General features: G+C 41.8%; 1 protein-coding gene across 2 annotated transcripts; it reads right to left on the reverse strand.

Annotated features, from left to right (window-relative positions):
• Positions 1-1,785: 1,785 nt before the first annotated feature.
• Positions 1,786-22,713, reverse strand: POLR1D (protein). Of its 2 annotated transcripts, XR_015704461.1 has the most exons (4): positions 22,541-22,602; positions 12,657-12,731; positions 9,935-10,109; positions 4,463-4,600 (listed from the first exon to the last, which is right to left on the reverse strand). XR_015704461.1 is itself a non-coding variant. In XM_087756098.1 (3 exons), exons 1-3 carry the CDS (start codon positions 22,564-22,566, stop codon positions 4,315-4,317), a joined length of 387 nt encoding a protein of 128 aa, XP_087612224.1. In that variant the 5' UTR covers positions 22,567-22,713; the 3' UTR covers positions 1,786-4,314. The 2 variants fall into 2 exon arrangements, 1 of the variants encoding a protein (XP_087612224.1); XM_087756098.1 differs by lacking the exon at positions 9,935-10,109 and having other exon boundaries at positions 1,786-4,600; positions 22,541-22,713.
• Between the last annotated feature and the right edge of the window lie 253 nt (positions 22,714-22,966).

Consider the following 22,966-nt stretch of genomic DNA (forward strand, 5'->3'; position numbering starts at 1 on the left):
CAGCCTACAGTGCTTATGACCATGCAAAACTTATTTTTTTAGGTACAGACATATCCAGATCAACATGAAAACCTGCCTAAGATCCTACAAGGATGCAGTAGATGGGAACTGAACTCTTTTCCAGAGACCTACACCAGCATTACAGGGCACTGCATCCCCTCACCGGGGCACCACGCCACTGCCCACGCAGCACTTGTGCAGTTAGGCCCTATGCAATCGGAATAGAAAAGACACAGGACGCTCGCAGGAGAACTACACAGAACTTGCACCGTTCCTTAGCCAAAACTATTTGGCTCAACATTCCAGTCATAACACAAGGCTCATCATTTTGGATAGCAGTCAATATTGTATGAACAGAAATTTCATGTAAAAATAGCATATTCTTCTTGCTTTCCCTTACAAACAAAAGTTTATTTTCGTTGCATACAAATGGAGATTCAATGTTTTGAGATTCAATATAGATGCAGCCTTCTAGAAGCATTTTATAAGGTGGGGGGTAATGCCCTGAGCGTTACTAAAACCATATTTGGTAAATTTAGAGCCTAAGCAATACGGAACCGATGTAAAATAAATAAGGAAGATATATCCACACTGTTCATTTGAGACTTTGAGAGGTTGCTAAATATTTGGCATAAAAGTACTTGAGTATTTTTCTGCCTTAAGACTCTTGTATCTGGAAATGAGGGTGTGTGTATATAGTTTGCAGAATTTTTAAGGCTTTTTTTTAAATTGGAACTATGTCCTCTTTAACATTTACTTTTGACTATTTCCTGTTGACAGTCGCTAAAACAAAGAGCCTATAATAACGTAGGCGAGAGTTTCATTCATAGATGGTGAGCTGCAACAGGATTATTTGCAAGTGCAAAGATCACTCACATGAATAAAGATTTGGTGGATCAGCGACTCCACTGATAAAATGAATAAAATCCTCCTCCAAACACAATCCAAATATGTTTTCTTGCCACTTATCCGAGCAAGTCTACTTTTGTGTTGTTCCAGTTTAATTAACTGAAAACATTATTAATGAGAGCTCCGATAGGGCAGGAGAGGAAACGTGCTTCTCGGTGATCAACTTGCAGCCACAACACAAAAAACAGTTCTGTGTGTGCAGGAAAGGCAACCCCCTCCTGCTACATTATTCCATTGATCTACAAACATTTACATCTCCTTTGTCAACTAGTTTTCTGTAGAAATTTCATAATCACTAAGGAACGCTCTTACAACTGCACCTCAAGAAAATTCTGTAAAGTAAACTTGGATCAGTCTAAAAAACAGGGTCTATTTTTGCCTTTAAGTAGCGTTATATGTCAAATCTGTTGGGCTTTTCTTGGACGTTCGTGATTCATTGTAAAAAATTCAAATTGGATTTACAAAAGAGAAGAGGCTGTACAATGAATGTAAGAACTGCACGTTACTATACTCCTGACAGTCAAAACTAATAAAAGTATTTCATAAAGCCCAATTATAAAATGTTTTCTCCTCCTCTTTCACATTGTTCTGTGATTTACATTCAGTATCAGGTTGATGAAGATGAACATTTTGGAGGATTTCTGTCCAACATAATAAAAAAAGCCTAATTAACAAGTTCTTGTGGCTAGGGCAAGAGAATACCCTCACCTGAATACACTCTGTTACCCGTACAATGTGCACTGAAACTAAACAAAGACAACATCAGTAGCTCACATATAAAACACGAAACACCTTTGAAGCATCACTGCAGCAACATTAACGCAAGGTGCATTCCCCTCCCACATAACTAGGCTGCAACACACTACTACAAGAAGCTGAGACCAAGAACAGACTATTTATTTATTTATGTATTTATTTATTTTAAGGACTAGGCACTTTAATGAGTAACAAGTGTTCTGAGTTACAGTAGTTAATAACATTTTTAAAAGTCATGTTCAGCTTTAGGTTTCAGGGTTTAAATCCTATCTTTAAGATACCTTATAAATGTGATGCTGGTGCTGCATAATTTGAGCAACGGCAGACACCATACACACCTGGTTTTACGCACCCAATTTTTGATTAAAAAAGTGATCAGCAGGTGAAGATTTGCCTTAAAAACAGTTAATGAGCAGCAGAGATTTTGGTTTTATTATGTACACTTATGAAATAAAATATGGAATTTTTATTTCATATGTGTAAATATGCAGTAAAATATGGAATCAACCAATGAAAGATTAATAATTCACATATGTTCTGTAAGTCAGAAAAAAGTGGCATTAGATCTGAACCTACCACCAGTGATGAAAACAGGCTTTCTCCAGCTATCTGGTTTAGGTCATGTCAGATCCTCTAGTTGAGCAATTCTAGCACAGAAGCGCTCTCTATCAACAATCCAGACTAATTTTGAAATCTCTAAGACTCTAATCACTTTCCCTATCTGAATGCCTGGCTTAAACTAACGTAGAATCAACAGCAGCACTCATCCTAAAGGGGTGTTTGATGGCCCGAGTGTGGAAAGCTCTCAGGACACTGTATTATCACTGCAAGCCAGAGCAGCAAGAATTCAAGGGGGTTTGTCCTGTGGAACAGCCCCAGCCCCAGTCCTGGCCAACGACGAGATGAATTCTCTGCTGCAAAGCCACATCCGTCCAGCACTGTCACTGCAGCACAGCCCGGCCGGCATTATAGGTGCTGTCCTTCCAAAAAGGATTATTAAGAACACAACCAGTGTCCAGCAAAATAAGGACTGCAAACAACATCTGTTTATTTAAACCAAAGATAGTCCCACTTTCTCCAAAGATACTACTTCTTCCTTGATCTCACTTAAATCGTTGGACATTTTCTGAAAGGCTGGGACTTCTGTTTCAGTGCTATGGTTCCTGCAGGGAAACAGAGAAACTACCTGCAACTCCTCAGTGGAAATGTAAAAGTATCCCACTTTGTTGGATACGCTGACCCTGGCAGCTGCCAGTGGCCTCAACGCCTGCTTAACTACCTTCCCGTTACTCAGAAGAGTAATTACCAGCTCACGCATCAAAATTCAGCCACGGCAGATCTCCGCTTTGGTCTCCCCATCTCCTAGATAACACGATCTTTCCAAGAGAGACAGGTAAGTATAGCAAGACGAGGTATAGATAAGCCTATAGGTGGCACTCTTGCCCTGACACAACACTGAAGGACCATGAAGCGCTGGTCCTCCTTTCCCTTACAGGAAAGAGGCCCACGTCAGTCAAGAAACCCATTAAAAGCATTAATTCCACAAAGCGCTTTTAACGAACATTTTCGATTTTATTGTCAACACACTTAAAAACAGAAACTTATGTTCAAAACAATTATTTTTGAGAATACCGAAATACAAAATATTTCACACAGAAGTTTGTTATTGTAACACAAACAGAAGGGAGATGTAGAACATGCCGCTGTGTATTACATGTGCTCCAAGTCATCACAAGTTTAAGAACTGTACCACTACAGAATTGTCACACGGGCTTGGAAAGTGAGCATTTGACTGTTTTTAAGAGTCACCTCTGCATTTCTAGTATTACACACTTACTTGGAAACCTCCTAGCAGTGGACAGAGAACATGGTAATTTTGTCTTCAAGGTTTGTTTTGAAAGCACCGTGACAACAGACTGTTCAAACAACTTCCTTACAGAGGGAAGTCTAAACAGAGACAATTATTGCAGTTATGGCTTTTTAGGGGTAATGTTTATTATTATCTATGACAGGTTTGTGAATATACAATAACAAGCAAACTCAGTATTTCTTGGTGGTTCCTCCTGGAAAGCAAACCAGCGTTGCCCATTTTAAATTTGTTCTTTTTATACTGAAGAAAGCAAATTCTTATATTCTATACAAAAACGTATATGCTTGGCCAGGCACTGACCAGCTTTCCCTTCTTCTAGATTCTGTAAAACTAAACTAACCCAAACACACAGAACTTCTTTATTGGTTAGCAGCAAAGAAGTTCTGCCAGCTTTACACAATAAATAGATTTCTGCTTAATTTAAATTTATTTCCAAAAGAGTGACATGACTGAATGAGTTGTATCAGACAGTGACACATGTATCACGCTCCATCACCGAGACCCTAAGCTTAGTCAGAAGGGGAGAGCGGAATGGAGCAGAGGGAAAGGAATGTCTGTTCTAGAACGACTGAAAGATTTATGCTGCACTTTGCTTTTCTCTTAAAGGTCCCGAAGAAAGGTTTTCTAAAGCTACCTCAAGGTTACTTCTCACACAACCAACTCGGTTCAAAATTCAATTCTGAACAGCATCTTTTCCTGAAAAACTGAGACATCCCTGCAGTTCGACACTTAATGACATTCCTGGCTTGTAACAACACATATTTGTCGCTCTCCTCTCCTCATCGTTTGCTTGATCGCTTTTCATGCTTATCCTTTGTGTGCTGGTTCCTGTTTCGGTGCCTCGGAGGAGAATAGCTGACTCTCCTTCTGGACTGAAAGCTGGGTGTATATGGGTGAATTCTGCGTTTCTTTGGTTTTTCTTCTTTCCTGCTTTTGTTTGGCTCAGGCTCCTTACTGTCTTCCTTTTGCTCACGTTCTTGGTCTTGTTCTTTTTGAGACGGTAATGTGTTTTTGATGGTATTAATAAGAAATCTTTTATTTGTACCAGCAAGAGGACATTTCAACCTGTAAAGACATTTAAAAGTGATCAAATGACAAGACAAAAACATTCTGAAACAAGTCTGAGATTTTAACTTCAATAATTTTAAGACAGGTTTGTGCTTTCAGCTTTCCTTGCATGCCACCTAGTGTAAACTCTCAGTACAGAAAGATATGCTCAAGGTTGTCTCCACTCTCCTTTTATCTTACTCTTTATAGGATGATAATTGTTCTACTTCAGCACAGTGAAAATCGACATGATTTTCACAAGGTAGTGTGTGCAGGGGGAAGCAGACGATGACAATATGTATTAAGGCTGACGGTGCTTAACTTAGGTATTCAGGAATCAAATATTCGGTGACATTCTAAATCAAATCAGAATGGTTTACAAGATCATAACCTACTAAAGTCAGCATTATTTAACAAATGGAGATATTCAGAAAGTAAAAGACACACTTGCATGAAGAACCCAGACAGCTGTAGTGATAAAATACATACACGAAGCATACCGATTTTAACTTATATCTGGCAACCACCAAACAAAATGTTTTATTTCTTTTTCTTAAACAGAAAGGTTACTTATCCAGTTCTTTTCCATTGTTTCTGACTTTCTCCTCTTGCAGCTTAACACTTTTGCACATAATTTATCAGCTAGTTTTAGTAAACAAGCACCGAACATTTCATTTATCTTGTTGGTATCAGCTGTACTCTACTTATTCCCAATTTATCATCTCTTAGAGAATGGAATGAGAAAAAACAAGTTTGAATATATTCCTGCAGTAAGCAGAAATCACTCTGAAGACTTTGTTTATAGTGGGAGCCACCGTGGTGTTTGTCTTCACAACATTTTTGAGTTTGCGTGCTAATGGAGAAGTTACAGGATTACTGTAAAAAAGCAGAGCTGTTGGAGATCACAGTGCCACTTAATCAACTACGGAGTCAATGAATCCTTACACCACAAGTTTAAGATCATCTATTCTACTTGAATATTTTGTGTAAGTATAGAAACTATACCTTGACCATTTAAAAACCTTTGACACCTATGAATAATCAGAGGTATCAGAACAACCAGAAAATCGTAATGAAGATCCCATCTGATTATTTAGCATCCTTCATGACTTTTAACTGGACATGGCATTTAACGTGGTGTTTTGCTTCAGGTCTGCCTACTAAGCATTACTGATAATTGTTCTTGTCCTAAATCCTCAAAGAATTTATGAGAGTCTTTTTAGAAGTATACATTAAACAGCCACACTGTTTTATTTCCACTAGGTATTTCTTGACGCATTTCTACAGCATAACTAGTTTTAGAGTTTTCTAAACTTTCTGAATATAAATCTACACTGTTTTGCTCAAATCCTGGTTAAAAAAAATAATTAAAAAAAAATCTAGATCTGTATCTAGTATAGCTGTTTTGTAAATTAGGGAGACAGTATTTATCCATTAACTGTATTACTAAGTAAAAATACAAGGCTAACATATGTCAGCAGGATAGGGTTTCTACTTCAAGCTACATCAGCTATGAACATGGTGCTGAACATGCCATAACACAGGGTACACTCAAGACATAACACAAAACAGCCAACATTTAAGTCCTCTGTATGTCTTATTCCAGCATTAAATTGTTGTACCTCAACATTTCCTACCAAGGAGGAAGGCTTTCTCTAGGCTGCATCCAGGCAAAAACCACTTCACATTTGTCTCCTTCCTCTTGCTTTTTCTTAAAAGCTAATGCATTGATTAAGCACTAATATATATAGCACCAGAATAAGACAATGTGCCCTAAATAAATTCACCTTGCTGAGGTATTTATTTCTTTTTGGCACTATGAGTGCTGCCTGAGCTATACTAAGAATGAAAACTGATGAGAAATGCAGGGCTTCAGAGTCAGCTACGAGATGCCATTAGTTCACCATCATACAGTGATAAAAGCAAGCCACTGGGCTTTCACAGAGCAGCAGTAAGTTACAGCACTGAAGAGAAACATCAGGCCTTAGTTTTATTGACCTCAGACTTCAACAAAGCAAATTCTGCCTTTAAGCCTTAAAGGAAAGGAGATGTATGACACACGCTACATTACACATGCACACAAACAAGCCCGTAATGTTTACATATATCCATGGTATATATGGGACCATGAAGATTAAAAGTGAACTGTATTAATCCACTGATATCTTTGAGAACATTTTTAATAGTGAGAAAATTGTAGAACACTTCTACAGCTGACTTCCCTGAAGACAAGCCTTTGGCATACTGTAGGTCTGATCTGCAAAGCTCAATTCAATGACAGCTTTGCCCTCAATATAAGTTCTGAAGGGCTGGGAGGCAAGCTCAGCCTGTGCAAGGTGCAATGCAATGCTGCTGACTAGTGAACAGTGCCACAGACCAGCTTTTAAAAGCTTTTTTTTTTTTAAATAAAAGACATGTTAAAAGGACATTAAAGTTTCAAACTGAGGTGTTTCTGAAGCAGGGCTGCAGGCATGACCAAAGCAAGCACGCAACCTGCAATTCTAGAACAGTCTTGTCTACAAAACGGACTCCAGTTCTGTAGCAATGTATTCACTCAATGTAAGGGTTCACTTTTTGCTTTGCATGCTCCAGCAAGCTAAACCAAGCTATTCTTACCCACAGAACCTCATCCCCCTCCACAGACAAGTCCCACACCCCCCAAAATCTCTCCAATATGCAATGATGAAATGTTGAGCAAGAAAAAAAGATTAAATCCATTATTCTGAACATAGGCCAAACCTTAACCCTACTTTTGACGTTTTAAGCCAACTTCTGTGCGATAACACAGAATTTCCAGCCAATACCTGTCAGCAAGTGTTGCAGTGCACTTCAGCACAGAAGTGTATCATACAACTTCTTATCAGTAAAACACACTGACACCACTTAAAGACACAAGAGTACAGTGCCATACGCCACAGTCTCTTCTCTGCTGAGTAACTGGACATATCAAACAGGCTTGGCACAGTCAGCCTTGGCACACGGAGTAACTCAGATCTTTCCAGGAAACAGTGTTCATTATGCATGAACTTACAAGTACATTTCTACCACTTCCAAACTGTCATGGAAAATATGGTACTTAACAGAAGAGTGACTGAACGTGCCAAAAAAAAAAAAAAGGCAGCTAGAGGTTGTTTTGCCAAACCAACTAATCTAGGCTGTTATCCTTTCACAGGGGATCTCACAAAAGAGGATGCCTGGGATGACACTGCAAGCTTTTATGTATGGTCTTGGCAGCTAGATACAGCTGGCAGGACTTTGGATGGGAACCTGCGCTCTGATCACAAGATTTTAACGTATTTACTTTGCAATCTCTCTCTGTACCCTGTTTCTCTTCCTTCTCACATTCAAATGAAAGAGATATAGTGGAATCACATTGCAGCGTTTCTGCACAGTCACGCAACACCCATTCAAAGACAAGATGCAATACAGCATTTTGCAATTCCGGTGCCCTCAAACCCTTCAGCCTCACATTCATTACTTTGGATTCTGCAGCACTTCTGAGAGCTTTGGTATTGAACAGAAAGCTATCTATAGGAATGAAAGCAATTTTAGGATTGATTTACAAGAAAGAGAGTTAAAAATAATTTAATGCTTCCAACATTTATCTTCTTTTTGCAATTTCATCTGCTCTTACAATGCAGAGCTGAAGAAACCATCCCAAAATACCCTGTTTTCCATATCTTATTTTAGGTATTTTAAGCAGAGAACATTACATTCAGTTCAGCCTTAGCTCACTTGCTACCAGCATTTTTGGAGACCAGACCTATACATTGGAGGAAAAAAACATAATAGCCTCCAGAACTTGTCCACACAGTAGCTTTTGTGACATTTTAACTGCCTTTCTCAATTAAAGCTGAAAAACTCCTTAAAATGGGACCTAACTCCACTGCTATAAGAAGCTTATTAATTATGTACATAGGACTGACAAAACCACTTAAGGAAAGCTGAGCTTTTGGCTTGATTTTACCTAGACACACAATTACAGCTTTATTATATCCTGATGAATCGAGGATACATTTATCTAACCATTTCAAGTGTTCTTGCGCTATTTGTCCACAACTTCCCATCCAGGTGGCCCTTCCAGTGTTAACTTTCAGACAGCTGCTCTGATGTCTTTTCTCATCTCAGAAGTTCCAGCATCACCACTGAGATTTAGCCACAGATTCTGCTCTCTTGCTCAATGTTTCCAGGATTAAGACACCTTCAGAAGAGGATCCTCCCTTCCCCTTCTCTCACACATATTCTTACTTGTGATTAGCTCCACTAATGCTTGAAACAGATACATCATTAGCAGATCTACATCATGTGGTATCATAAGGATGTAGGAGACCCCCAACAAGAATCACTATGGCCACAGAGTACATACGAAAGGGGTACTGCAAGAACTAGAAATACTGTGGTGCTGAGAGCAAGAATCTTGAGGACAAGGAACAAGTCAACACTGAAGAGCCAGTAATGCAAGATCTACAAATACCAGTATCCAGTACTTCTTGGATGAATTTGCCATGGACCTAGATAGTATCAATCTAAGCAGTCCTGAGAGCATGGAGGCCAGTGAGCTAGGATTTAACCAACTAAGAGCTCATGCAGCCCATTGGCAATACTGACAGTTGCTCCATGTCCAGAGAGCCTCAGATTATGTCCCTTCCCACATGAGCTCTTGCCTGATATCACCACCAACCTCCCTGTTTGGGACAAGCCTTTCTTCTACTGGTGTCTAACCCCTACAGGTTGCAGCACCTACCCACGTCATCCACAGGAAACTTGTAAGACAATGTAACATTGGCAAAACATTCCCAAACTGGAAGAAACAAATACTAGCAACGCTGTCCCAGATTTCAAGGCTGAATGTTCGTATCAGAGATCGTGGGCTAAAGGATGACCGCTTGGTACGTTTCTTCTGTACCCGTCAGCTATACTAGCTTGGATGCTTGCAGTTTAGGCTCAAACAGCAGCTGACTATCCATTTCACGTGAGTAGACAGCAAAAGGTTAGGTAGGGGTGCTTGGGGAACTTCTTCAAGCACTGCACTTGAGCTATGAAGAACTAATCACTCTGGACAGTAACGGAGCAGTGGCTTGAACCTGAAAGCAGTCCCAAAACAGTGTTCAGAGGATTGCTGGCTAAGGTGTGGCTGCCATCAACAGCCACCAGGAGACACTACTCCTTTGTAATGGTATGCACAATATAGTTCCCCGGGAATGCCACCTCCCCACACACCTCCCTTTAATCAATTCCTGTCAAATGCCACTGACTTCAGAAATCTAATTACCAGTATCCAACAGCTGCTGGACAGCAACATAAACTGGAATCAGCAAAGTACGAGCAGTAGCAGCCTCTGCTTCTCCTTACCCAAAGACAGATGGCAGAACAAATCTTTTCTTCATAGGCCGAGTTGCTTCAACTATCCAGTGCCAATGCAGGATTGATGGCCTTACACTAGATGTCTCCAGGGTTTGTGCATCTCTTCTCCAGGACTCCTCTCACAAAGGGCTGAGGAAATCCCAGAAGTCCTCATGAAACACACCTGTAAGCATTTTGAGTTTGGCAAGGAAGGAAGGTTTTGCGTTTTACCTGTTAAGACTGTGCTTTTAGACAAGTTCGTGATGACCTTGTCTCTTTGCTTCTACCAGTTATGCTTTCCTGGCTTTGGTCTACTAATATACATTTTCATGAACTAGCTTTTCTGCTCATTTCATTTGGTATCCACAAAGCTCAGAGCAGCAGTTACCTTCTTCTCAGTAGTTTACAGTTGCAAGGATACCTGTCAGTCCTGGATCTAATCTCTGAAGCCCTTCAGGATTTACCATAACATCAGTTACATCTGATGGCATTTTGCTGGAGTGTGATACTCAACTGAGCATAGTGAAGTTTCCTTCCAAATATCTTACTGGTTATCTCATCTCCCACTTATATGTGCAATACCTAGTCGTTGGGCCAGTTCAGAAGGACCAGAACAGCACAATGGGGCACGAAAAATATTAAAGGGAAGAGAGCAGTGGCAGTGTCCAGCTGCTTTTCTGTCTCTTGCACCTGCAGAACTGGACACCAAAGACTTATTGGGAGTCTGCCTATGGCGGCCTTTATACCTTCCTTACAGCCACACACACCAGCTGTACACTAGCCTATGCCAAACTCTACAGCAGCAGATTTGTGACAAGTGGGATTACTACCAGTCTCTCTAAAGATAAATTCAGAGAGGGAAAAATCCCTAGAGAAACATCATATACAAAAAAAAATCATCTCTGAGTGCAGGATATCCTGAGCAGCAGACTGCCCGAAGCTGGGATAGTACCTTGAAGAAATACTGCTACTTTCTTGTACTTTTTTTCCTCCATTTCCTAGGCACTGGCTATCAGCCACTGATAGAAACAGGGCACTGCAGAGACAGATCCTTCCTTTGACCCAGTATAGCTATTCTCATGTTCACCTGCAGATGAAAGGATCCTTACTTCAACAGTCTCGGGTCAGGATATCACTATGTTAATCCCTACGTCAACAGTTGTCTTCTCCCTGAAGCCTTCTTGACAATCCTCTCCTCCTACACCTTTAACACAACCCTGGCCTAGGCAGCCACTATTTCACTCTAGTGGAATCTGCAGCTGTTCTGCAGAACAGGTCACCCTTGGCTATCCCCTCCTCTGGCACGTCTTGGGCATCAGGCTTTAGCAAACTGCATGTTACCCTGAGCTGATCATCACAGCCAGCTGAGCAGGACCACTACCCTTTTACAGACAAGGGATAAAAAGTAGCCGGAGCCAGGAGCAGAAGACCATACACACTCCTGGCAGGTATTCCAGACTGCACTAGTAGCAGTGAAGTTGCACAGGGACACTTGGTTATCTCCCAACAGAAATCTTTAGTCTCCCTGCCTGGAATTAACTTGAAAATTCACAGTAACTGGATGCATGCAACACTTACGGTGCTAATTATCTGCACTGGTTTACCTGGCCATTTGGCAAGGCTGACAGGGTAAAAGGATTCTGTATCAGTATAGCTATAACCACTCTAGGGGATTAAACCAATTTAACTATTTTACCGTAAAGGGTATAAACTGCATCCCAGCAGAAATACTGGGTGAAATATACAAAAACCCCAAAACTTGCTTAGAAAATATAAATTATTAACTTTTTTCAGCAAGATGCTATTTTAATCTCTTCAGAGCTACTAAAACAAACATAGCCAAGAAATCAGCTCAGAACTTCATTAACAGTGCAGGCTTGTCTTTTACTACTGTTGGTGGAGGAAGCCAAACCTTATCTACAAATGAGTTCAATGCAGTCAACTGGTGCCCTACTTGTGTGAACGTCCCTAGATCCGATAGCTTGTTATCAAAGTCATATACGTTATTTTAAGATTAACAACTCTTCTCAGCATGTTATTATTTCTTTAATTACAATTACATGCATTATATGCCATGATAATCTAGCTGTAAAAAATTAAATACTGCATTGAATAATTAATACTGTATTTCAGTTAAGATTTAAATCACTTTCCCACCTGCTATACAAATCAGCCCCTGGGTTTTAGGTTTGTTTTTTTTTTTTAGTATTAAAAAAATACATCCTTCCAAAACAGGATTATACTTTCAGTTCATTTTTGGCTGCAATTTACATATGGATTCTCTACTAGAGGATCATTTATTATTTTTACTGCTTTAAGGGTTTAGGTGTCAAGCTATGAATTTTAACTTAAACAGAATCTAACCCAGTAACATGCGGCCAGTATGTAAGTACATGCACACTGAAGCTACCCAGTATTTTAAACTCATGAGGTTCCAATCCAAACTTTGAAATTCCATCTATTATAAGGAAGTACTGTTACAGAAGCTACTCCCAATTTTCCAATTGCTTTGACTTCGAGACATTCTGTCAAGCAATTTCATGCAGGCAGAATTTAATTCAACTTCTTTCTTATCTGGACTCAAATTTTTGCCCAGACAAATTAATACCTGGACGAAGACAAATTATTTAAACATGAATCAAATTAAAAGGTAGAGACTTCTGTCACACATTAAATGTAAAATTTATTTTGGCACTGGTCATAGCATTAATTTCCTCTTGGCAAAACTTACCAACCCATAGCTCCCATTGTTTCAGCTCTGGTTCTCCCACGTTTTGCCTCTTTAAGTAACTCTTCCACAGCCTTCCTAAATATGAGGAAAAGAAAAAAGTTACCACTTGCAAAACACAAGAACTTGACACTTTATGCACTTAAGTAAATAAAGTGGAGAGCTTCTTTACTGTAATGAATTAAGCAATAAAGAGGCTACCAAAATCACTTTGACTTTCTTACTAAGATAGTTCAGATTCCTATGCACCAAGATTAAAAGAAACATTTTAACATATTAAAAGCAATTAAAGCTGTTGCAAATACAACAACTGCAATATTAATTGAAGAGTAGAAATAAAGTGTGCAAAACTAGTGTATTATACTGAGAAGCACAGTCCCTATCACTTCACCTTGGGAATGCTCTTCCCTGCTGTCACTTCACTTAGGTTCTTCCTAAAGTCTTTCAACCACAGCACACCTATTTTGAGCACAGTTAACCACCACCAGTGAAATAGCAAGCAGTCAAATGACAGTAAAATCACTGCAACTATCAGTTGTCAAACTGCGCTAGCTTTGTGTAACAGTGGAAGAAAAGAGCTCATCTTTGTGACTATGATCCACCACCATCCAAAACAACCAATCTTTACATTATCAGCATCTTCTAGAACAAACTGGCCAGACTAACACTAAAGCAACTAAATAACTATGCTCACATAAAAAGTCATCAGAGTGTAAATTATGCAAATTATAGGTAACTCCTGCAATGTCAGTCTTTCAGTTATCTTTATAAATTAATTTTAATCTCAAATAAAACTTAAGTAACTGCTCTACAGTATATGGTTGAATTTAATGGAAAAAACAATGAACAGATAATGTGAGCCATTTATTATATAAATTGAATGCATAAACTACCAATTTGGTTAGTTAACTGTAAGCAACTATGTATGTCAACTAAAAATAATTGCAAGACAGAAAAGGAAAGCTATGCACCTGGCCATAATACCCAGTATATGAAGCTAAGCATTAACATCACTGACATGGGTAAAACTGAAGGCTTGAGGAACTGAAGGTAGGAGGTATTAAAGAGGGTATCGATTGTTTAGCTCTCCCAGCTATGATGTGCCAGAATGGCTGCTGGCGTTTGGACTACGTAAGTAACACAATCATCACCTTGATGGTACAAGCGTGTGTGTAGACTGTGCAAAAAAGGTAACTGCCAACAGCCTTCAACTCAAACTTCAAGGAAGCCATGTCCCATCATGTTGTTACTGTATTATCAGCACAGCAGGATTTTGCTGCTTTGCCACAGATTAAAAAAAGCCTGAGTATCTTGTCAAGCCAAAATTGAGACTGGAGAAGTCAAGAGTCATCATCTAATAGCAGAAGCAGGTCTGAGAAGAAAAGCAAGCAATTTATACAGCAGGTCCATGTGAAGATCCAACAAGCTAATGCTGGGCTCTAAATATCTGAAAGTGGTTTATTACCATTTAGGTTATTAAAGTCTACATGGAAAACACAAGAGGTCTTAGCTTTAAATGCATATGCTACATGTGCATAACAGGGAATGAAAATAAGCAGTACAGAATTTCCTTCAGTAGCTAATGAGAAAACGTTATGCAGTTACACAGCAGCCTACATCTGTCAGTCTAGATCTAACCTTCTTCAGTCTGTTATGGTCTTAACATGGGCCTTTACCGGCTCCCTTCACATTTGTGATCGTGGATTCATTCATTCATTAGGATAGGCTGGTGACATTTTATAAACACAGACACAGGCATGCTTTGGTTTTCCCTGGCAACAGAAAACAAATTGGTGCTAAATGAGTACAAGTGTGATGTACACCAAGGTGTAGCTACTCTTTCTACAGCTAGTCTGCAGTTCTGCTTGAATACAGTTTTCGTATTTTATACTTATAACCACTTATCACAGAACTATTTCATCAGTTTACAGTAACTTCCAGCAAGCAATACGTTAGCTAAAGATTCCTAAACAAGCTTCCAGAATTGGTCACAAGTTCTCAAACAACATATAAATCATCCTTGATCAACATATTTATATATACGTCATTGTTCCAAGGGGAAATCATTCTATCCAGCAAAAGCAGAGATCTGTGCCAGACAGACATGCAAATATCCACAGGTCATAACTTTTTCCTTTGAGAGTTTGCATCTGAAGGACTTTGCAAAGGAAAGTGTCCAAGACTTCCACAGAAACAATAGTACAGAAACGCACCAAAAACTGTAGTATTGCTTCTCTGTGCACTAGTCTATTAATGGCACATTGGTTTAAGGTTCCTCACAGAAGTCTCTCTCATATAAGGCTATTAGTATGATCCCAGTGGCAGCTGGGCTTGGGGTACTTCAAATCTTTTTTTAAGCGTACATCTGACTGCAAGGACATGTTGCATACCCAGTCATATCACAGGCATTCATGGAAACCAAGTATCTGCCCAGGTAAGCTGTCAGCTGTTTTGAGTTACCTGCACCTAGATGCCAAGGACAGCATCAGCAACCTTGCCAGCTACAGTTGCTTTCCCAGGTAGGAGCAGCAGGGTGTGCAGGACGGCTGCTCCCCAAGAACAACAAAAAAAAAAAAAAGGTAAGAAACAGGCTTTACCACTGGAACGTGGGAAATGTTGCATACACAGGTCTCCATGAAATTATGGCAAAATTTATTTTTTCTCCAGACCCAGAAATTGCTATCTGAGCAGCCTGAGCTAGTTTATTAGTGATGACAGAAGGAACACGTGGCCTTTATAAAAGCTTATCCTGAGCCTTCAAACAGCAATGTCAGATGAAGGGGAGGAAAAGAGGAAAAAGAAAAAGCGTCTGACTTTTACTTACCACAGTTACTAACCTGAGTGATTCTGTTTTGAGAAACTTGACTAGGAGGCAGATTAAAAGCCACTATATCTGTCATTATTTTATAATTAAAATAATAAACCAAAGTATCTGAGCTACAGAGCACTAATAAAACACACACACACACACATATATTGTAAACAGCTATGATTCACTTTCAGGGGAAACATCACAGTGTCAATATGGTGACACCAATTCTATTAACTTAGGTAGGAATTATAAGCTAAGTATTTGAGACTTTTTTTTTCCTCTGGTTATATTAAAGACATAAGACTGACTTGGCATACATCTTAGTAGCCTTGTAAGTCAACATCTTCCTTTCTTATCAAACCTTGTTTCCTAATATTGGTCTTTCAATATCACTCTTATTCACTGCACCTTTACAAAGGCCTTTTGACTTGCACAGACAAATGAAAAAATGCTCAGATCCTCTTTGAAATAATGTGTTTCCACTCACTGAACTTACATCCTCTACATAAGTAAGCCAAAAGCTTAAAAGCTATGCAAACAAGGTTTTTACATTTGCTTTTAGAGGCCTCTTGGGACTCAGCATTCCTTGCTCTCTTCATTTTTACAGCTTGGTTACAATACAAACAGTCCTGTGGCTGCCAGCTTCCACTCCAAGAGCAGCAGCATGAGCAAAGGCAACGCAGCACGCAACGTTCACATGAGAAGAACTCAAATACTGGGGGATTGATAGGAGGGAAAATTAGGGACAGGGGCACATTTAAGAACACTGTCATCATTCTGGTGTCTTTTATAGCAAGCATCACTTAAAATTTGCTGTGGCAATCCTTTTTGAGCAATAAAGCTTAGTTGCAGAATTACAGTAACATGAAGGTATAAGCAGTGACGTTTTTATCTTCAAGAGTACGGTGCGAGAACTATTTACATTTCTGAGGGATTAGACTTTTTCTTCTATATTCCAAGGTTACACGCAAAGCTCCCATTGCGTAAATCCTATCGACCTGCATCACAAATGCATGTGCCCAAAGAATGGGAGAATGTTAAAGGCTCTGAAGGCAGGCAAAACCAGAGATATTTTCTATTCCTCACTCAGGGAAAGAGCTTCATCATTTTTTCCAAAAGATCAAAGAGATAGACTGAAAAATGAATAATTGTTAATAAAGAGGCATGTCTGATACAGTTACAAGCAATGAAAACACCATGTCATTACAGAGACCACCCAATGTTTGTAATTATAGACCACTCTGTTAGGAGAAGATGTATCACGCTGGATCTGACAGCCAAGAGGCATGGCAGCTGCAGCTCCATGCCCAGGTCCAACCAGTAGCAACATTGAAAATCTGCTCCCAGCAGGCAGACGCACACACCACACGTATACAGCGCCGGCCACGCTGATCACAGACACACAGAGCGCTCACACCAACAGCTTCATCCCGCTCCTCTCTCTGGCTGGGCATAGGAGCCCCTGAGGCTTCAGCCCAACTCCAGATGCTGGTACAGACCATCATGCAGAGCTGGCTGGGACTCCCCTGGTCCCCCAGCACTCAACCCCACTGCCGTCTTGCCCACAGGGACACATGAGCACACGTGTCTTGCCCCTGGAGAGCCCCTGACCCTACAGCCTCTCCAGCAGCTGGCCAGGACTCCCCGCTGCCTCCGACAGCTACCTCCTCCCGTGGTCTTGCTCTTAGAGATACACGCTCACCTCCCAGCTCCCACCTTATTCACCCACTCACCAGCTGATCCAGCTTGACCTTCGCTAACAGCTACACGCTCCCTCGTGCACCCACACTTGCTCCAGTACTGCAGCGCAGATAAATTTGTCCCCAATCCCACTCCAGTGGCTGACACTTGTTTTTACTCACTCCGTGAAGTGTCCCCAGTTGCTGGCACCCAGCCCTCCAGCCCAGGGTCCCAGCCCAACTGCTGGCACCCAGACCTGCACCTTGTTCCAGTTGCTGGCATCATGCACACACAGTCCCTCCGACCCATAGTGTGACTCTAGCTGCTAGCACTGAGATGCACACCCTCTCCCCTCAAATAGAGTCCCTCACCCAAGAAAGAGTCAGAAAGGAATTTAACAGGGAGACAGGACAGACTGCACTGATCAGGCGCAGGGCACAGCCAGACAACTGTACCAACCAGCAAGCTATTCACACATGACCAGACCTTTTTATCCTCTTATTCCTGTATTTTCCCACTCTTGCTTCTCCCCAAATAACCTGAACCCATCCCTTTCCCTGCCTTTGGTTCCTCCCCTACACATCCCATAATAAGCCTTACGCAATCTCAAAATGCTCTTCTCCTGCATCCCTTAATGCCTCCCACACCCCTCTGCAGCAACACCCTTAAGTCCCAAAGGCACTCCAGCATTGACTCATCTTCATGGGTGTCACGCCTGGTGGCCGAGGCTGCCTCTGGGCCCAGAGAAGATGGTCATTGCCCTGAGGCCTTACTGTGGGTTCCCACCTGCTGCTGTGCCCCTGTGCTCCTCTGGGCTCGTGGAGATGGACCTCTGATGGCCTGGTGGCTCCTGGGATGGGCCTGGGAGAAGCCAGGGCTGGGCACTATTCAGGCTCCTCCTTCCACCATGGTCTCTGTTTAGTCCTCTGTGGGTGTGCCTGGGAGCTTTCAGCACATAACCTAACAAACTCTGCCATCTCCACCCACGCCATCATCTCATTAAAGATCCCAATGAGAACTGTAATGAAAATATATCTGCTGTAATTGCTTCACAGCACGCAATTGGCTATGGAAGCGCACAGACCTGGAGCAGAAGGGCAGCGTTCATATTCAACATCTCCCAAAGTCAGAGAAGAGACATCTTTATCAAACACATCTTCGTCAAAGACCTTCACAGCATTAATAACTGCTTGCAGTCTATACCACTACTCTTCAAGCTCAAAGGCCAGGCTGCTCGGCTACTGCGATCCCCAAAATCATGCTTAAACCTACCTCCTGAGGCACTCTAGGTCCTGACAACAAGCTGCAAGCCCAGGAAAAAAATTAGCAGGCTTTTTAATCGATTTTCTCAAAGTAGTTTTATGCGGACTTTACAACTTATTTTTAACAATGCACGGACTGGAAATAGAAGTGGATGTTGGTATTCTGATTACATCTGAATAATTAATATCAAGACCTTCAGTCAAGTAAAGGACTGAAGATACTGCCTTCTACAATAAAGGAATGGTAATGAAGGCCAGTGTTATTTGTAATTAACTCCTGTGAGCTGGTTTGTCCTATCTGCTCACACTTACTAAGAAAACTGATGAAAAGGAATGTCAAGAATAAAGCTTAAGCCATAACATTAAGAGCAAGAATGAAAAAAGGGCACAAATATGCCACAAACTTCCTAACATTTGTTCAAAGGCAAAGACACTCTACATCAGACATGGGAATGCTCTCATTCTTTGTCCATCAGGTTTCTTACTTATTTAAATATTCTATTTGTCATTCCCATAGCTGCTATTTGCAGCACATTCCTGTGCTGATATTCTCACCAGCTTGAGTAGTGAACATACCACTCCATTTCAAACACTGATTTTAGCTTGCAGACCACTTTCACCATGAATATGGGAAAGAATGGCATACTGAATCCTGACACTTCGATTTTTAACTGTTAAAAAACAATAGTAAGAACTATCAATTTCTCCAAGGCACAATGCTTATTTGTTAAAAGGTGTAACTGGGATGCCTGTGCAGCAAAAATATTAGATTATTGATTCTCAACTCAACTACAGGCCTCTTGTTACAGAATTATAGCATTCTTTGTGATTCAGAGCAGCATCTCCTTAGGAAAAACTTAATTCCAAGTAAATGATGCTCCAAACAAGCCTGGTAAGCACTTCTAATAAGGTATGGTATCCAAGGTTGTGAAATATTTATAGCTGTTGAAAGACAGAACGGATTATGGAAGGATTTGGACACACAGTATAACAAAGCCACTTCCTTTATATTCGCAGAGAAATGACATATTTTCTGGGCTTCAAACACACAGAACAACCATGACAGTAATTTAGGAAAGAGAGGGAAAAGAAAGATTTTTTTTAAAAATTTTTTTTTTAGTTTTTTAAGATAGGGATGAAAATGGTGACCTCTGTAATATCCCAAAGGATATTTAGTTAAAATAAACTAGGAAAAGCACACACACATGTTTGCAGGGGAAACAAACTAAACAGTTCCTAGTAGCTGATTTGTAACCTTTCCCCCCCCCCCTACTGATTCTTGGGTCATATCTGCACAATCCCATTAATTATATATTAACAGAATTTTCCTAGAATCACACTATCTCAAGACTCTGGGTCTTCACTGATGTACCATCAAGTTCACAGGAAACAATGTCACAGTTCATACTTCCAACAAAGATTATTAGGTGAGATGGAGCAGAGGAAGTAATTCAGTAGAATTTAGCAATTACTGTTTTACAAACTTGTGTTATGTACAGCTTTTAAAGTTTTAAAATCCAGAGTATGCAACAGTTACATGGTAACTTGCAAGTTAGTATTCAGCTTCAGTAGCCACTATTGCTTCCTATTAAAGTGAGGAAAACATCAAATGCAAGGTCAAGCAAGAGTCAGACACAGTAAAACTGAAAAATAATAGCAGGAAAATGTGGCAGTAAGGACAAAATAGAACAAGCAAGATGAAGAGACCTCTCCTTAGATAATAACCAAACAAAACAAGATGACTGACTTGTCTTAACAGATCACTATTTGGAATGCCGTGACACAAAATTCGCTTCAGACCTGAAAAAAACATGCACAAAAATAGTTACACTTCTTTTTCCTCTGTGGTACATTAAATAAAAACTGCACATACAAAAACCTTAAGCTGTTATTTAAGACTTGTGCATTGCAAGACAAGCCTGAATTCAGAGACAGACTACTGAAAATATTCCAAATAAACCCATTTTTAAACACTAAAAATCTACTTAAAATAGTTAACACTCTCGCTACAGAACAGAAATGCCATTATTTGTATGCTAAAGCCGTATCATAAAGAGCCTAAAAATTATAAACCCTGACTACCATCGCTGTACTGCTCACAGGACAGTACGATCAACAGGTCATTGAATATGAAACTAAGGAGTAAAGTCTGCAAACCAAAGGATAAAGAAAGGTCTGTATTAGACTCTTGAAGACTGTATGGGGAAGCATATTTAGAGTAAGAAGCATATTTAGAGTAAGAAATACCCAAGTATCACATTGTAAATGCATATAGCATGAACTGAATTCAGGGTGCTACTAGCAAAGTGAGCTGTTGTGAAAGCTGAGGGTATGAAAAAGTAACTAATGACAGGTAGATCCAGGACAGAAAGTGATAATCGTCAAGTACACTATATTGTACTTTAATGTGTTCAGAGATGATTAAACGCATACGGAGGCGAATGGTAGCATGGACTGAAGACGCTGGACAGCTAAACCCTACCGCGTACCACCTGGTAAGTAATACTGAGCTTCGTCCTCATTATCTACCATGCTGCCATGGAAAAGGAACAGCAAATCCCGACTCAGCTTGAAGCTATGAGGCAGGAAAAACTTCAAATCTGGTTCCTGGGAAGGAGAGCATCAGAAGGAGACAGTGGAGCAGTCCGCTATAAGCGGTGAGCGAGTGGCTATGCCCTGACCTGCCCAGAGGACCCCAAGTCCCCAGCATGGCAATAGCAGCCAGAAGACAGACAGCATGGAAGCACAGTGAGATGGTTTCAACTTGCTACGAATGAACAAGGTTTAAGTTTGGAATGGCACTAATAAAATAACATTCGGGCATATATAGAAAGAAGCTTTAATTATTAAACCAATGATCCGGGAGCAGAAGTAGCTTACCAAGCATTAAAGGCCTCTTAGAAAGCATTATGCTCCCTAGCCCTCCCACCACCCCAGTGCTATCGCTTTTTGTCCCATTTAAACATTTGCTAGATATAAATAGAAACAAGTTATTTTCTATAAGCACTCTCAGACATGGTTTCTTAAAAGTTAATGGGGAGAATCACAGGGAGAACAGTTCAGAAAGCCTCTGGTCATCACTTCACCATACCAGTTTTAAACAACCATAAGAAACACGCAGTTACTCACAAGCACGCTTGCAAAGGGAGGAAAAAAAAAAGAAGATTCCAATAACTACAAATAGGTTTATCACCCCAAAAATCTGGGACATACACATCTAAAGTCTGTTTCTAAAACAAAAGTAAGAGAGGCCTGCTGTGACTGAGATCTAAATACAGAAATCTGCATTTTAATCCTCAAAGTTTGCTTGGGAACACTGTAACTCAGTACACACAGCGAGATGAATCCTCTTATCCCAAGGAAATGCAAGGTAGAGAGCAACTTTATTTTTTGACAAAGTAACTGCCAAGCATTTTGTACTATTCCATACAAGGAACAGGGCAATTTTAACAACTAGTTAACTGGCACACCTCCAACACTGAAAATAAAAATTTGTAAGAACAGAAGTTTAACCTTTTTTTTCTTTTGACTTCACCAAGTACACCTAATCACCGATTTATAATTGATGAGAGACGAGCCGCCTAACACTTCTCTATCTTGTTTCTAAATAGTATCAGCATGCATCACGAGAATTATTTTTTTTAATAATGGATTTTTTTCCCATTATGCAGGAACATTTATTTTCTACGGCAACTCCCTCCGCGGGGGCTCCGCAGTTTCGTCCCGGGAACACGGCACACGCCAGCTCCAGGCCGCGCACCCCTCGGAGCGCACCCTCACGGCAGCCCGAGGGGCCGCGGCGGAGAGCGGGCCGCGGGGGCGCCGGACAGAGCCAGGCCGGGCCCAGCCAGGCCGGGCCCGGCGCCCTCGTCTCCACCGCCGCCTCACGCCCGGCAGCCGAGGCCCCCCGCCGGGAGGGGGCCGGCCCACGCCCGCAGCCGGCTCCGGAGCGCACCGACGCGCAGCGCTGGGCCCCGGCCGCCCGCAGAGCCCGGGGACCCGCCCCAGCCCAGCGCTGCCCGGGCCTTGAGCGCGAGGTGGGAAGCGAGGCCGGGCCCTGTTCGACGGAGAGGCCCCGCCGAGGCCGGCAGCTCCCGGGGCCGCTCAGCCCGTCCCCACCGCCCGCCTCTCACCTCTCCAGCTCCGGGTCCTCCTCCATGGCGGCGCCCGCTCTCCCCCGCTGCGGCCCAGCTCCTCAGGCGAAGGCCGGCGCCATGTCCCCCTCGCCGCCCGGCTCGGGGCGGGGCGGAGCGGCGGGGGCAGGCGCAGCGGACGGCGAGGACCCCGGCGGGGGCGGAGCCGGGGCGGTGCGAGCCGGGCCGCCGCCACACCCCACCGGGCACCTGCGGCCGCACCCGGCCCCCCACACCCCGGGGGGTGACGGCCGGCCCGGCGGGCTCCTGCCAGCCCCGCTGCGCGCCGGTGGGACCCACCACAAACCTCCGCCCCAGCGGCGGGCGAAGGAGGCGTGGGGCGGTCAGGGCTCTCGCCCGTGGCTGAGCGGGGACGGGCGGAAAGCGGGCTCGGCGGCAGCGGGGTTGCCGCCTCCCGTCAGCGGC

Source organism: Nipponia nippon, unplaced genomic scaffold, assembly GCF_047370975.1.
Source record: "Nipponia nippon isolate SJK-2023a ecotype South Korea unplaced genomic scaffold, ASM4737097v1 scaffold_2, whole genome shotgun sequence".
Lineage (NCBI taxonomy): Eukaryota > Metazoa > Chordata > Aves > Pelecaniformes > Threskiornithidae > Nipponia > Nipponia nippon.